Source organism: Ctenopharyngodon idella, chromosome 13 (genome assembly GCF_019924925.1).
Source record: "Ctenopharyngodon idella isolate HZGC_01 chromosome 13, HZGC01, whole genome shotgun sequence".
In the NCBI taxonomy this organism is placed as follows: Eukaryota; Metazoa; Chordata; class Actinopteri; order Cypriniformes; family Xenocyprididae; genus Ctenopharyngodon; species Ctenopharyngodon idella.
In genome coordinates this window covers 22,419,947-22,436,971 of record NC_067232.1, presented here as the reverse complement: position 1 = coordinate 22,436,971, position 17,025 = coordinate 22,419,947, and the positions used below count along the sequence as shown (strand labels likewise).

The 17,025-nt window shown below is 39.1% G+C and overlaps 1 protein-coding gene across 2 annotated transcripts in view; it reads left to right on the top strand.

Annotated features, from left to right (window-relative positions):
- The window catches only part of LOC127524470 (forkhead box protein N2-like), a 65,825-nt gene extending 49,009 nt beyond the window's left edge, over positions 1 to 16,816 (top strand). Inside the window, exons 2-6 of one of the 2 annotated variants that reach the window (XM_051915970.1) lie at positions 5,421 to 5,971; positions 9,241 to 9,365; positions 13,005 to 13,054; positions 13,425 to 13,493; positions 15,595 to 16,816. In XM_051915970.1, coding sequence (XP_051771930.1) covers positions 5,438 to 5,971; positions 9,241 to 9,365; positions 13,005 to 13,054; positions 13,425 to 13,493; positions 15,595 to 16,040 — 1,224 coding nt within the window. In that variant the 5' untranslated portion in view covers positions 5,421 to 5,437 and the 3' untranslated portion in view covers positions 16,041 to 16,816. The remainder of the gene's footprint in view (positions 1 to 5,420; positions 5,972 to 9,240; positions 9,366 to 13,004; positions 13,055 to 13,424; positions 13,494 to 15,594) is intronic. The other variant, XM_051915969.1, reaches the window with a different exon arrangement.
- Positions 16,817 to 17,025: the final 209 nt, after the last annotated feature.

Here is a 17,025-nt window from a genome sequence, read left to right as displayed (position 1 = left end):
GAGTGTACTGATTGCGCTGTATGTTTGTGATTCACTAAAAAGAACCATTCATAAGAGTCATTTGTTCTTGAATTGGAGTGTACTGATTGCGCTGTATGTTTGTGATTCACTAAAAAGAACCATTCATAAGAGTCATTTGCTCTTGAATTGGGTTGTACTGATTGCGCTGTATGTTTGTGATTCACTAAAAAGAACCATTCATAAGAGTCATTTGTTCTTGAATTGGAGTGTACTGATTGCGCTGTATGTTTTTGATTCACTGAAAAGAATCAGCTCATAAGAGTCATTTGCTCTTGAATTAGGTTGTACTGATTGTGCTGTATGTTTTTGATTCACTGAAAAGAATCAGCTCATAAGAGTCATTTGCTCTTGAATTGGAGTGTACTGATTGCGCTGTATGTTTTTGATTCACTAAAAAAAATCAGCTCATAAGAGTCATTTGCTCATGAATTGGAATTATTACAGTCTTTTGATGATCTTTGGTAAGTAATGAGTCACAAATATGTTCAATGTTGTGATTTATATATATTTTTTTAGTTTATTTGTCACACTGGAAATATAAGGTCAATTTGTGATTGTTTTTTATTGTAGCGGAAAGTTTTAGTATTTAGCATCTGAAACTAACCTAACTGTGTTGCGCGCTTCTCGAAACACTTCTGAAGTTGTTGTTTTATGCATGACCCGTACCAGTCTGGTCCTGTCTGACCTAGTTCAGCATTAAAAACACTAGTAAAACCTCCATCCTCTCCAGAGAGAGATCTACACCACCCACACCCACCGCAGAGCGTCTGGTGTCAGTGTACGAGTGGCGCGCGTATGATGCATGCGAGAGTGATGCCATTTGATGGCTTAACTGGATGGACTTTCCCTGCTCTTATTCAATCCACTGTCTAATCCGCCCTCCTAATTGAACTGACAGCGCGGTTGTCATGGTGACATTGGGGGCACGGATTGAGCGTGGTGTGACTAGACGGTGGGGATTTGCCAATTCGCTTGACGCCAATGACCCGCTTTCTGCCGTAATGCCGCGGCTGGGGCTTATCTGTCCCTTTTACATAAATATATTTGTGCGGTTTGGCTTAACGGTGTGCCAACTGTTGGAGCACAATTACTGATGATGATCTGAAACAATAGCATGAAACGTGAATCCATATGAAGGCATTATAGTGACATAATGGCATTAGAGAATCCACACAAATGTGATCCAGATCAGATGGATTTTATTTATTTATTTTGTTTGCTTTTTGTTTTATTTTATCTTTATTTTTTATTTTATTTATTTGATAGTTTTTAATTTGTTTTTCTTTTTTTTTTTTTTTTTAATTATATTTTATTTTGTTTTTATTAGGGCTGGGTATTGACAATTTTCACGATTCGATTCGATTTCAATTCGATATCGATTATTTTTACACTAAATGGCAAATTTTCTAGAGGAAAAAAATCTCTCAACTAATGCTGTAAACTACACATGGGAGTCAGTTGGTACTACTTTACTATAATATTGAAGGTTAAAATTTACTTATTTATATACAAACACTTAAATTACACTCAATTATGTTTTTTTTATAATAAAGTTTAGAATTACATAATCATATTTCTACTCCAATTCGTTTTTTTGAAATATAAACATTTAAATCATAACTGATTTATTCAAACATGCATTAAATATTGAAGAACATTATAATGAATATGTAACGGTGCATAGCTATATTTATCAGAATGCTGCTTTCTAGAGTTCACTTTTCTAGCTGACTAACGAGTTTATGGTCACTGAATATGTTTTTCTGAGGTAAATGTGACGTTACGTGACATTGTTTACAAGCTGTTTTTATTGACGTCTTTCTGAGGTTGAAACACTGAGCTATTACACGAGACATGATACGGATTTCGGTAAGTTGTACTGTATATTGTAACATACCTTCAGATGTTCATTCATGTTTATTTCGCGCTGTAACTGGTATTAAAGCGGAGGAGAGGATGTTCACATGCGCTCGTGCTGCCGCTTCTCTTTAACTGAGGCGCTACAGCGATCTGTCACGACACATTAAACAGTATTTATTTTTTGAATCTCATAATAAGATGGACGTCATTTGAAATCTGAGACTTTGCTTCATACCAAAAGTAACAAAGCACAAAGATTTTTGCGATTTATCGGATGGGACGCGCGCTACATTACATGTTCTCTTCATTCATCAACTGAAAACAGACTAGACTAATCGATTAAAATCGAGAAATCGTTTTGGTTTTTTTTGTTGTTTTTTTACCCAGCCCTAGTTTTTGTTTTTTGTTTTTAATTTTTAAATATGTATTTTTAGTTATTTAATTTTAATTTTATTATTTAGTTTTATTTTAGTGTATTTTGGGTATTTATTTTTTTCCCTTTTGTTTTTATTATATATATATATATATATATATATATTAGTGTGTGTGTATGTAAAAGGATTTTATTTATTTTGTTTGCTTTTGTTTTATTTTATCTTTATTTTTTTTTTGTATATTTTATTTTACTTTATTTTTTTTTAATATTTTTATTTCAGTTATTTTAGTTTCTATTTTATCACTGTTTTTAAAAAATTATTTATATATATATATAATATATATATATATATATAATGTAAAATTAGTTGGCACACAATTAAAGGGGACCTATTATGCTCCTTTCACAAAGATGTAATATAAGTCTCTGGTGTCTCCAGAATGTGTCTGTGAAGTTTCAGCTCAAAATACCCCACAGATCATTTATTATAGCAAATTTGCCCCATTTGGGTGTGAGCAAAAACACGCCATTTTTTTTGTGTGTGTCCCTTTAAATGCAAATGAGCTGCTGTTCCCGGCCCCCTTTCCAGAAGAGGGCGGAGCTTTAACAGCTCACGCTTCGGTTGCTCAACAACAACAAAGCTGGAGAATCTCACGCAGCCAAAATGAGGATTGTCAGTAACGGTGTCAAACCGGAGTGAAACTGATGGAGAGACTTGACTGCCGTCATGTTAATCTTTTGTGCAAATCCAGCGTTGAATTGACCCTCGTTTGTGAAGCAGTCCGGTGTAAAATGACGGCATGTCAACAACACTCTACTACAACAACTCTTCCTCTTCTCTAAAGCAGCCCAACATGGCCTCACCCCCTTTGTTGTGTGTTCTCGGGGGCGGGGTTTATGTAAATTTTAGGGTTTGTGATGTCACCAACCTGGGAAGAAGCTCGTTGTAGTCCCTACCAGTCCTTAAAAAGTGATTTCTGTAAAAGAAAATATCTCCCTTTGCATTGAACTTTGAGTGTCGTAACTTTGCAGATGTTGTTTATGATCAAACAGCAACATTACACACTAAAGTTAAAAAAGTAAAATCATAATCAACTCATAATCATAATCCATATGATGGCATTACAGCGACATAAGGGCATTAGAGCATCCACACAAATGTGATCAGATCAGATGGATTTTATTTATTTATATTTTTTGTTTGCTTTTGTTGAAACGTGAATGTCATGATGTCATTACAGCGAGAGCATCCACACTATTGCAGTCCGAACCAGATGGATAGCGATTTCAACATGCTTTCAGTAAAATTCCCACTGAACTGTTTCATACAAATGCAAATAACCGGCAGCGATGCTCTTCTGCACGGCCTTTTATAGGCAATAGGTTGCCTAAGCAACACTGTCACCTCTCGTTCCATGGTAATGGATGAGCGGAGACGCACTGCTTTCTGGATGTGTTTTTTCCTTCCCCATTCTCTCCTCAGCCAGTAGCCACTGATGGTTTCTCGTGGCTGGTTGGCGCTCTGGTGGATGGATAACTAGCAGCTGCTTAAGGAGGTGGGCGGAGATGAGAATGAGACCGGGTCATCTCAGACACTCTCAAGAAACCTCAACAACCCTCAGACACAAGAGCCGCTCCTTCAGCTGCGACTGCTGAACGACTGCGAGAATACCAGCAGACGAGGCTTTCTCAGAGAGATTTCTCAAAAAGAGAGATTATTGGATGGGAATGAGGGAGATTAGAGAAGAAAATGTAGCAAGAATTTTAGCCTAGAGCTTGTCCTCTTAAAAAATGGTTGTAAAAAGGCGTCCAATTATTAAAGGGGTCCTTGATTATGATTTCACTTTTTAACTTTAGTTAGTGTGTAATGTTGCTGTTTGAGCATAAACAACATCTGCAAAGTTACGACACTCAAAGTTCAATGCAAAGGGAGATATTTTCTTTTACAGAAATCACTTTAGACTACCAAAAACGGCTGGTCGAGCTTCTTTTTGTGTTGGTGACATCACAAACCCTAACATTTACATAAACCTGCCCCCGAGAACACACAACGAAGGGGATGAGGCCATGTTGGGCTGCTTTAGAGAAGAGGAAGAGTTGTTGTAGTAGAGTGTTGTTGACATGCCGTCATTTTACGCCGGACTGCTTCACAAACGAGGGTCAATTCAACACAAAAGATTAACATGACGGCACATGCTAGTGGATGAGTTGAATCAACTCCACAGCAACTACATCAATTTATCCACTAACCATTCAGAAACGTCTAAACGTTGTAACTTCTTCCTGAGTCTCTCCATCAGTGTCGACTCCGGTTTGAACAATGTAAGGCTGAACACCGTTACTGACAATCCTCATTTTGGCTGCGTGAGATTCTCCAGCTTTGTTGTTGTTGAGCTGTTAAAGCTCCGCCCTCTTCTGGAAAGGGGGCCGGGAGCAGCAGCTCATTTGCATTTAAAGGGACACACAAAAACGGCGTGTTTTTGCTCACACCCAAATAGGGGCAAGTTTGACAAGCTATAATAAATGATCTGTGGGGTCTAATTGTCAATAGAGTTTTCTTCCCAATCCTATTTTTTGGTCATACTTGAATTGATTTATCACTGTTTGCACGAGTTTGAATGTAATATGATTTAAAAAAAAAATTTTTTTTATAAATGCCTTTGGCATAAGTCGCACGGGTATATTTGTAGCAATAGCCAACAATACACTGTATGGTTCAAAATTATCTATTTTTCTTTTATGCCAAAAATCATTAGGATATTAAGTAAAGATCACGTTCCATGAAGATATTTTGTAAATTTCCTACTGTAAATATATCAAAAATGTATTTTTGTGAGTGGATATGCATTGCTAAGGGCTTCATTTGAAAAACTTTAAAGGCAATTTTCTGAATATTTATATATTTTTTTGCACCCTCAGATTCCAGATTTTCAAATATTGTCCTATCCTAACAAACCATACATCAATGAAAAGCTTATTTATTCAGCTTTCAGATGATGTATAAATCTCAGTTTCAAAAAATTTACCTTATGACTGGTTTTGTGGTCCAGTGTCACATTTGAAAGTTTTCGAATAGGTTTAAATGATTGCTACCAGATTACTACTTTTGTGCAGCCATTCGTACTTTTTTTTTTAATTTTTTTTATTTTATTTCTCTCCTCAGAAGACGTCCTTGATTTAATGGGTCCAATCATCGGGATGTCGCCGGATAAGAAAGCAGAATCCCCGGGCGTGCTGGCGGAGCGGACGGACCTGCGCGGGGTTTGTGGGACGTTGCCCGAGGCCGAGTGCGCCGCCAGCCCTCTCGCCACCAGCTTGGACCGCAGCTCCAGCTCAGGAGACGAAGAACTCACCAACCTCAACTGGCTCCACGAGAACCTGCTCCAGAACTTCACGCTGGGAGGCCCCGAGGCCCAGTCCAGGCCCAGTCCGCTCTTCGATATCGAGGGCAACCACGGCAGCTCCGTCATCTCCTCGGCGGCATCCCATGGCGGAGAGTCTGTAAAGTCAAAGCCGCCGTTTTCCTTCTCTCTGCTCATATACATGGCCATCGAACAGTCGCCCAGCAAGTCGCTGCCGGTGAAGGACATCTACGGCTGGATTCTGGAGCACTTTCCCTACTTCTCCAGCGCCCCTACTGGCTGGAAGAACTCGGTGCGGCACAACCTCTCCCTCAACAAGTGCTTCCGCAAGGTGGAGAGGAGCCTTGGGAAGGTGAGCATAGCAAAGCAAACTAGTTAGTTGTGTGATTGAGTCATTTAACTAACACTCCTGAGGCTAAAGGGATTATTATTGCCGTTTCCATAGACATCAGTATGTACTTTACAAACTAGCTAATTTTTTTGCTAGTACTTGTATTTAAATGTCTGAAACCTAAAATATACTTTATGTTGTTGAAAACACTGAATAGTTGTGATATGCAGCAAGCTCTGAGCACATCCGTCTCTGGCTCAGTGCCAGCCAAAGTGTGAACATGCATTTAAATTTAGCAGTTGATCATGTGATGCACTGAACATTCTAAAAGAGTGCATTAGTGCCCGCCCACTTTTTCAGCAGTGTTGGTTCCGGAAGTCTTTTTTCATTCATTTCTCCCATAGGGATTTCAAAGAAGTCTTTGTGAAAGTGTTATAAGCTTTGAACCAAACCAAAAATCTACGAGGTGAATCATAATACTACAAACTTTGATTTGAAGCAAAAAAGTTTTTGAAAATTGAACAAAAAGACAAAAACTTAACTGTTTTAGTGTTGTAGTGTTTGTGTTTAAAGGATTAGCTCACTTCAGAATGAAAATTTCCTGATGAGTTACTCACCCCCATGTCATCCAAGATGTTCATGTCTTTCTTTCTTCAGTCGAAAAGAAATGAAGGTTTTTGAGGAAAACGTTCCAGGGTTTTTCTCCATATAGTGGACTTCACTGGGGTTCAACGGGTTGAAGGTCCAAATGTCAGTTTCAGTGCAGCTTCAAAGAGCTCTACATGATCCCAGACGAGGAATAAGAGTCTAATCTAGAGAAACCATCAGTCATTGTCTAAAAACAAAATAAAAATTATATACTTTTTAACCACTCTGCGATACGCCACACATGACGTAATCACGTTGGAAAGGTCACGCGTGACGTAGCCGAAAGTACCGATCCAGTGTTTACAAAGTGAACGTGCAAAGACTAAGTCAAACGGCCTTTACAAAATAAGTAAAACAACAATGTCGGACGATTTTGAAGTCCCGCGTGACCTTTCCAACGTGATTACGCCATGCGTGGCGCATCGCAGAGTGGTTAAAAAGTATATAATTATAATTGTTTTTTTTAGAAATGACCGATTGTTTCTCTAGATAAGACTCTTATCCCTCATCTGGGATCATGTAGAGCTCTTTGAAGCTGCACTGTAACTGACATTTGGACCCGTTGAACCCCAGTGAAGTCCACTATATGGAGAAAAATCCTGGAACGTTTTCCTCAAAAACCTTCATTTCTTTTCGACTGAAGAAAGAAAGACATGAACATCTTGGATGACATGAGGGTGAGTAAACTATCAGGAAATTTTAATTCTGAAGTGAACTAATCCTTAATGATACTAAAGTAGCACTGGGCTGTAGTCTGAGCTGTGACTGTGGTGCAGCGGTTGTAGCGAGCGTAAGTTTTGAGGATTTCTTCGCTCCGGTGAGAAAAAGAGCTGGGGAATCCAGTCAAGGTCACTGAGAGCAAACACACTCTGACAGCAGCTTATCTCAGCACAGAGATCACCACACACACTCTGAGCCAAACACAACACTTCTACACTCCTAAAGAATGCTGGGTTAAAAATAACCCAAGTTGGGTTAAATGTTTGCCCAACTTGCTGGGTAGTTTTATTTAACTCAACTATTGTTTAAAAATGATTGCTTGCTTAAAATGAACTCAATTAGCATTTATTAATATGTCTAATAAATGAACATTTATTAAGAAGTTTAATAAATAATAATTAAACAATAAACATTTATTAAATTGCTTATTAATTAATGTTCACCTTTTGATTATTATTGTTGCCTCTAGTAATTATGTGTCTGATTTTTAATTTCCAACATATTTTAGGTTCATTTTAAGCCAGACATATAGTCATTTTTAAGCAATAGTAGAGTTAAATAAAACTACCCAGCAGGTTGGGTCAAACATTTTATTTTATCTTTGCCACTTTTTATTTAGAGGAGCGTAGAGAGAAGATCTGTAAATGTATGTTGCAAGCTAGGTTTGAACTTGTCGCCCACATGAGCACCACAGCTTAACGTGTGTGCACTGACCATTAGGCCGCAGCTTTTTGTTTTTCTTTGTCCTAATGCTCTCAAACTGCTTTGTGTCCGTCCTCCTCTGACTATACGGTCAGTGTAATTTCCTGACGCCGTAATGTTTACTAATGGCAGCGAGAGAGAGATTGTGTGTAAGTGGCCGGCTGTGAAATGGTCTTTTCTCGACCCGGGAGAGGTCAGCGGCGAGAGACTCCCAGTGAGAGGCCATCCGTCAGACAGACACGCAAAGAGAGAGACCGAGGTTTCAGATGACACTGCCTGGTTTCGGGTTGCCATGACAACGTTTCCTCCTTCCTGTTTATGAGCAGGCTGGTAATCTGAGTCAAGGTTATAGCCCTCCTCCTCCTACCTATTCCTCTGTGTTTCTCTCTCTCTCTGTGTGCGTGTAAATAAATAAATATATATATATATATATATATATATACATACTGTAAGCTTCATTTTCTTTATTCAAAATATAATTTCTTAATTTTTTCTTTTGAATTTGTGATGTCTTTGTGCATTATTTTGCTGCTTGCCAGATTGAGACTGTTTTCCATCACTGATCAATCTCAGATGTAAAAGTTGAGGGTTTTCTACTTTTAACACACTTGATTTCCAACAAAATCCATCCTTTTGAGTGCAGTAATAATTAACTGATACAGTAATTATGAGAACTCATGGATCAGATCCTGTCATAAACACCCTTTATGTCATTTACAACCACATTCTGATGTTTATCGGGCGCTTTTAACCGCTGCTCGTAAACTCCCAGCAGGGTCTATATTGCCAATCACATGCTTAGATGATCACATTAAGACACTGTTCAGCAGTGAGTGTCTCTCACCGGGCTGCTGTAAAAGTGTCGGCCTGTTGTGTCGTTTTCTTTCTGTTTGGAGTGAAATGGGCTGCTACATAAAAATGGTGTTTCTTGCACACCTGCCATTTTCTGACGCCCTCAAACTGCAGGATAATGGCTGTGGCTTATATTGACAGTTTGGTTTTTAAGCAGGATATATTTCCATAATGCGGACAGAATCCAGTCATAAAAATGGAATCTACTGTATGTCTTTGAGATCATGAGCAGTAGTTAACCAATCAGATTGGACTTTGTGGTTCCAGTCAGCGTGCGCTTTTTACAGTTTACTTCAGATGTGCTGAAGTCACCTTCTGTCTCTGAGTATTTGCTCATCTAACTGTGTGTGTTGGTGTGGTTCTGGTAGGTTAATGGCAAGGGTTCTCTGTGGTGTGTGGACCCTGAATACAGACCCAATCTGATCCAAGCCCTGAAGAAACAGCACTTTCCCACAGCCCACTCCTTCTGCACACCCCCTGCGTCCCCACCCAGGTAACACACACATTTACTATTGTACAAACTAAGTAGACTCAAGATGCACACTGTTGTTCAGTGGAAATGTGTGGGATGAGCCCGTCCACCTAAACCGATCCTGTTCCATACATTTCCATTGAAGGAAAAAAAAAAAATCACCAACAACTCACTCTGGCTAGAAAGTTGCCAAACAAACCTGCATAAAACTACAATCTGTATAAGCACCTGATGCAGTATGTCAGCACACACGTTCAGTTGATATTCAGTTACTGTTTTTGTTGGGCCCCATCTGATATAAAATAGTTTTAATTACAAAAATGGCGTGTGAGTTGACCACTACGGTCATTTAAATGACGCCTGACTGTTCCAAAATGGCATAAAGATGCTGAATTAAATTACTGTAGATGTTAAAAACTTGTGTAGCCCCACACATGACATGCAGGGGGAAAAAAACGAAATTTGTGCGCACTATTTACTATTTCGTTCCCTCGATTTGCTAAATCGTGTGCACGATTTACTATTTCGTTCCCTCGATTTGCTAAATCATGTGCGCAATTTACTATTTAGTTCCTTCGATTTAGTTCCTAGCAAATCGAGGGAACGAAATAGTAAATCATGAGCACGATTTAGCAAATCGAGGGAACGAAATAGTAAATCGTGCGAACGATTTAGCAAATCGAGGGAATGAAATAGTAAATCGTGTGAACGATTTAGCAAATTGAAGAAACTAAATAGTAAATCGTGCACATGATTTGGCAAATTGAGGGAACGAAATTGTAAATCGTGCGAACGATTTAGCAAATTGAGGGAACGAAATAGTAAGAAGTGCGAACAATTTAGCAAATATTTACTAATTCGTTCCCTCAATTTGCTAAATCGTTTGCACAATTTACTAATTTGTTCCCTCGATTTGCTAAATCATGTGCGCAATTTACTATTCCGTTCCCTCGATTTGCTAAATCGTTCACACTATTTACTATTTCGTTCCCTCGATTTGCTAAATCGTGTGCACGATTTACTATTTCGTTCCCTCGATTTGCTAAATCGTTCACACTATTTACTATTTCGTTCCCTCGATTTGCTAAATCATGTGCGCAATTTACTATTCCGTTCCCTCGATTTGCTAAATCGTTCACACTATTTACTATTTCGTTCCCTCGATTTGCTAAATCGCTCACACTATTTACTATTTCGTTCCCTCGATTTGCTAAATCGTTCACACTATTTACTATTTCGTTCCCTCGATTTGCTAAATCATGTGCGCAATTTACTATTCCGTTCCCTCGATTTGCTAAATCGTTCACACTTTTACTATTTCGTTCCCTCGATTTGCTAAATCGTGTGCACGATTTACTATTTCGTTCCCTCAATTTGCTAAATCGTTCACACTATTTACTATTTCGTTCCCTCGATTTGCTAAAACGTTGGCACGATTTACTATTTCGTTCCCTCGATTTGCTAAATCGTGCACACCATTTACTATTTCGTTCCCTCGATTTGCTAAATCATGTGCGCAATTTACTATTCCGTTCCCTCGATTTGCTAAATCGTTCACACTATTTACTATTTCGTTCCCTCGATTTGCTAAATCGTGTGCACGATTTACTATTTCGTTCCCTCAGTTTGCTAAATCGTTCACACTATTTACTATTTCGTTCCCTCGATTTGCTAAAACGTTGGCACGATTTACTATTTCGTTCCCTCGATTTGCTAAATCGTGCACACCATTTACTATTTCGTTCCTTCGATTTGCTAAATCGTTCGCACTATTTACTATTTCGTTCCTTCGCATTTGCTAAATCGTTCGCACATTTACTATTTCGTTCCCTCGATTTGCTAAATCGTGCACACCATTTACTATTTCGTTCCTTCGATTTGCTAAATCGTTCGCACTATTTACTATTTCGTTCCTTCGATTTGCTAAATCGTTCGCACGATTTACTATTTCGTTCCCTCGATTTGCTAAATCGTGCACACCATTTACTATTTCGTTCCTTCGATTTGCTAAATCGTTCGCACGATTTACTATTTCGTTCCCTCGATTTGCTAAATCGTGCACACCATTTACTATTTCGTTCCCTCGATTTGCTAAATCGTGCACACCATTTACTATTTCGTTCCTTCGATTTGCTAAATCGTTCGCACTATTTACTATTTCGTTCCTTCGATTTGCTAAATCGTTCGCACGATTTACTATTTCGTTCCCTCGATTTGCTAAATCGTGCACACCATTTACTATTTCGTTCCTTCGATTTGCTAAATCGTTCGCACTATTTACTATTTCGTTCCTTCGATTTGCTAAATCGTTCGCACTATTTACTATTTCGTTCCCTCGATTTGCTAACTCGTGCACGATTTACTATTTCGTTCCCTCGATTTGCTAAATCGTGAGCAATATTTACTATTTCGTTCCCTTGATTTGCAAAAACGTTGGCACGATTTACTATTTCGTTCCCTCGATTTGCTAAATCGTGCACACCATTTACTATTTCGTTCCTTCGATTTGCTAAATCGTTCGCACTATTTCATATTGCGTTCCCTCGATTTGCTAACTCGTGCACGATTTACTAATTTGTTCCCTCGATTTGCTAAATCATGCGCACGATTTACTATTTTGTTCCCTTGATTTGCTAAATTGTACACACAATTTACTATTTCGTTCCCTCGATTTGCTAAATTGTTCGCACGATTTTCTACTTCGTTCCCTCGATTTGCTAAATCATGCGCATGATTTAGCCTATTTTTTTTCTTTTTTTTTTTTTTTTTTCTGCATGTCATGGGGAGGCTCCGTAAAATCAAACAAACTTGGCGTATAGCTTGTTCACACCAAGGACGATGACTTTAACGATAAAGAAAAAGATATAGTTACAAAAATAATTTTAAATGTAATAGAATAGCAGAATCCACATCACTACTATATCAATAACTGCACAGAGGAACACTATCGTCGGAATCCCTTCGTAAGCCTCGTTCAGACTGTCTAATTTTGTGCACATCCGATTGGAATCCGATTATATTTAGCAAATATGAATGCCAAAAAAAAACCACATGAAATGTTATTTTCTTTTCTTTTTTTTCTTTTTTTTTTTCTTTTTTTAATTTATTTTATTTTATTATTTTTTTTTTTATGTTCATATGTGGTTTGAAATCATTTTCAAATTGCATTTCCGGAAATCAGTTTTAGTCTGACCATAAGACATCATCTGTATTGCAAACCCCTCCATATTGCGGTTGTTTTTGGCGAATACCTACCAGCGCAACATCTTTGCAAAAGAAACCAATGCAGATATTCCAGAAAACAAGAGCGCCACGGGACTCACAAATCAGATCTGAACAGTTGTGATACTCAGTGTGGACAGTCAATAATTTAGATCAGATTCTAATCGGATACACAAATAATGGGATTTGGGCTGACAGCATGAACATAAGCAGCGAGACAGGAACTATAGAGTGTTACTGACAGACTGGGAAGAGAGGAGCTGCAGCAGTGTACAATATGGGGAAAATAATGTGTTTTTTGAACATTCAAGCATAAAAACCTATTGAAGTAGACTTTGAAAAAGGGCATAATAGGTCCCCTTTAAGTTGTCATTCGGAGCTCAAGTCGAAGTGAAACTGATTTATGTCTGTCTCTCTGTCTTTCTGTCTGTCTGACAGTGCCTTCTCACCCGCACGTCACCTCTTCCTTCAGGACTGCTCTCTGAAAGGTGAGCCATTTCCAAGTCAAAATTAAAAACATTTACATCAGAATCCATCCTGCTCGAGGAGTGTCATAAGCAAGGAAATTCATTGGTCAGAAAGTATGAGAACTCTGTGAATGATGTTTTTTTTCGATGTAGGCTGGACTGTTTTCATTATTTATCTTTATAAAGCATTCTCTCTCTCTTTCTCTGTCACCTTGAGTATGGTGGCAGTGTTCACTCTCTCCTCTGTCTGGTTAGTAATGAATAATTCAAAGCTTCTGAAGGGTTGCATGGAAACAGAAACTCCAGCCCCTTGATTTCCCTCCGTAGACTTTCTCTCACACACTAACACTGAGCAGTGCTCTGACCGCTGTGTGTCTCGTGTCTTTTACAGAGTCTGACATTGATGCCGCGACTGCTATGATGCTGTTAAACTCTGCCCCCGGACACCACAGTGACCCCTGTAAGAGAAGACCTCCGTCAATCTGACATCCTGACCATCAATAATCTTTTCTAATGTTCTGTAGAACATGTTATCTGATGTTCTGCCTACCTCACCATCCATCCGTCTGTTCTATCTATCTATCTATCTATCTATCTATCTATCTATCGATCGATCTATCGTTCTATTGATCGTTCTATCAATCGTTCTATCAATCGATTGTTTGTTCTAATGTTCGTTCTGTCTATCATTCTATATGTCTGTCTGTCGTTCCATCTCTATCTGTCGATCTATCGTTCGTTCTAATGTTCTGTCTATCATTCTATCTATTGTTCTATCATTCATTCTATCGTTCGTTCTAACGTTCTGTCTATCATTCTATCTATTCTCATTTGTTCTATCCATCTTTCTATCATTCTATCGTTCATTCTGTTCCTTCGTTCTGTCGTTCGATCATTCTATCAATCGATCGTTTGTTCTAATGTTCGTTCTGTCTATCATTTTATCTGTCTGTCTGTCGTTCCATCCATCTCTATCTATCGTTCGTTCTAACATTCTGTCTATCATTCTATCTGACTATCTATTGTTCTATCATTCGTTCTATCCATCTTTCTATCATTCTATCGTTCATTCTGTTCCTTCGTTCTATCTATTGTTCGATCGATCGTTCTATCAATCGATCGTTTGTTCTAACGTTCGTTCTGTCTATCATTCTGTCTGTCTATCGTTCCATCCATCTCGATCTATCGTTCGTTCTGTCTAGCTATCGTTTTATCTATCGATTGTTCTATCATTCGTTCTAACGTTCTATCTATTTATTGTTGTCATTCGTTCTATCCATCTTTCTACCATTCTATCGATCTATCTATCGTTCGTTCTGTTGTTCTATCCATCTTTCTATCATTCTATCGATCTATCCATCGTTCTTTCGTTCTATCACTGATTGTTCTATCTTTCTTTCTATCATTTGTTCTATCACTGATCATTCTATCATTCGTTCTATCGTTCGTTCTGTTGTTTGTTCTGTCGTTCTTTCATTCTATCCTTCGTTCTGCCGTTCGTTCTATCGTTCTATCATTTGTTCCAATGTTATGTTTATCATTCCATCGTTCTGTCTATCTATCGTTCGTTCTATCTTTCGTTCTATTGATCGTTCTATCGTTCTTTCTTTGTCGTTCCTTCTATCCTTCGTTCTGCAGTTTGTTCTATCTATCTATCTATCTATCTATCATTCTGTCATTCTATCGTTCGTTCTATCCTTTCTACCATTCTGTCTGTCTGTGTATCTATTGTTCTATCGTTCTATCTATCGTTCGTTCTATACATTGTTCTTTCGTTCTATCCTTCGTTCTGCAGTTTGTTCCATCTGTCGTTCCATCTATCATTACATCTATCATTCCTGTCTATTGCTCTATTCATCACTCTATCACTGATCGTTTTGTCATTCGTTCTATCCTTCGTTCTGCTGTTCGTTCTATTGACCATTCCATCGTTCCATTTCTTGTTCCATGTATCATTCCATCTACCATTCCATATATTGTTCCATCTATCTCTCTATCTATTGATCGATCAATCGTTCTATCTATCTGTCTGTCTGTATCTGAGTCTGACGTTCTGCTCCAGTGTCTCATGTTCAGTTAGTATCTAGTTCAGGTTCATCCATAAAGGCACGTTTGCGTCTTTATTTATGGGGATGGTTTTGCAAATATGTCTGTGTAATGACTAAAAGCTCTTGCTGGTAATTAGTGCAGCATTGCACTTCCTTCACACGTCTTTATCCTCGTTAAGCGTGTCACTGTAGTGTTCTCTACCTCTAATGAGCCTTAATCACCCATAGCAGAATAAACCATCATAAGAGGGCTTCATTAAGACGGGCGGATGAAAGCACTTGATGACGCGTTTCATAACGGCAGTTTACAGATTGACACTTCAAAGGAGGAAAATTTGTCTAAATCTCATGAAACCTGTCAATCACACAGACCCTAGTAGAGCCTAAAAACAACATCAAGACTTTGAAAAAGGGCATAATTGATCTTCTTTAAACATAACATTTCAATGATGATGTCAGAAATTCGTTACGAGTGTTCTGTCCATGTCATAATTGGTGCGGTTTGGTCCACAGGTGACCCGGACAGCCCTATAGACCTCTCACGCCCGGACTCGGTCCTAGTGAGCAGCGACCCAAAGCAGGACCACAACTACAGCAGCTCCTCCTTCCAGCGCTGCTCGTCTCGCTCTTCCTCGTCCTCCTCGTCCTCACTGTCATCCCTAGACGAGGCAGGCTGCGACTCCGGCCAGGGCCGCCGCGCCGGCAGCGAGGGTTTCCACAGCGACGAGGACTCGGAGGAGGAGAGGAACTCACGCCTGCCCTCGCTTCCCGTTCGCCGCCCGCTCACCGTCAAGTGCCCTCTTCCGGGTAAACGGGCCCGCCACGAGTCCAAACCGGAACTGGACGAGGAGTTGAAAGAGGCGGCCGGGTCTCTCTTACACCTGGCCGGGATCCGTTCCGGCCTGGATCTCTCTAAGCGAACGGCCAAGAGTAAAAAACTGGAAAAGCACCGAAAATGAAGCCGAAAAATCCCTAGACTGTGTATCAGTGACTGTGCCTCCCATCATGGAAACCCTCTCTCTTGTTTTGTTTTTTTTATCTACATTTTTCATTTTATATGAGAGATTTTCCCTCCCTGACTCAAACTACGGCAATAGCGACTTTCACGCGGAGGTGAACGAAGCCATACTGAGACTTTGGAGCGCGAATGGAGCCGTTCAGGATTTCTCTCAGTGAAGTTGGATAGGGAGAGACTGATGTGTTTTCTCTTAAACGTTTGCATGCTTCCTCTTTAGGTGAGTGTCCTACTCTTCCAAGTGAATCTGTGGCGTTTCTACAGAGAACGAGTGCATGTCCGTGTTGTTCGAAGCACTAACCTCTCCCGCCGTCCACTTTGTGAACGCGCTCCAGAAAATGGAAAACGAGAATTACGTCAAGAGTTCCCAGTTTTTTGTTTTGTTTTTGAAGTACACAACAAAGAAATGCAATAATTATCATCAGGCGGCTGGCGTTAAGTTCTTTCTCTTCATCAGAGGCACTGGATATCATTGCGGATGGCATGCAGAAAGGATTTATGGGTAACGGATGACTTTTTTTCTCCATCAGTCGTGATATTTATGGGGTAAATCTCATGAAAATACATCAGGGTCACACTTCACTCCAGAATCAAAAAGAAAAAGAAATTGTTTTGCACCCAAAAATGAAACTTCTGTCATTAATTACTCACCCTCATGTTGTTCCACACCCGTAAGACCTTCATCTTCAGAACACAAATTAAGATATTTTTGATGAAATCCGAGAGGTATATGACTTGTCCACACACTTTCAAGGTCCAGAAAGCTACTAAAGATGTATTTAAAACAGTCATGTGACTGCAGTGGTTCAACCTTAATGTTATGAAGAGACGAGAATACTTTTTGTGCGCAAAAACAAAACAAAAGTAACGACTTTATTCAACAATCTTTTCTGTGTCATTCTCATACGCTGTTTACGTCCAGCGCCTTC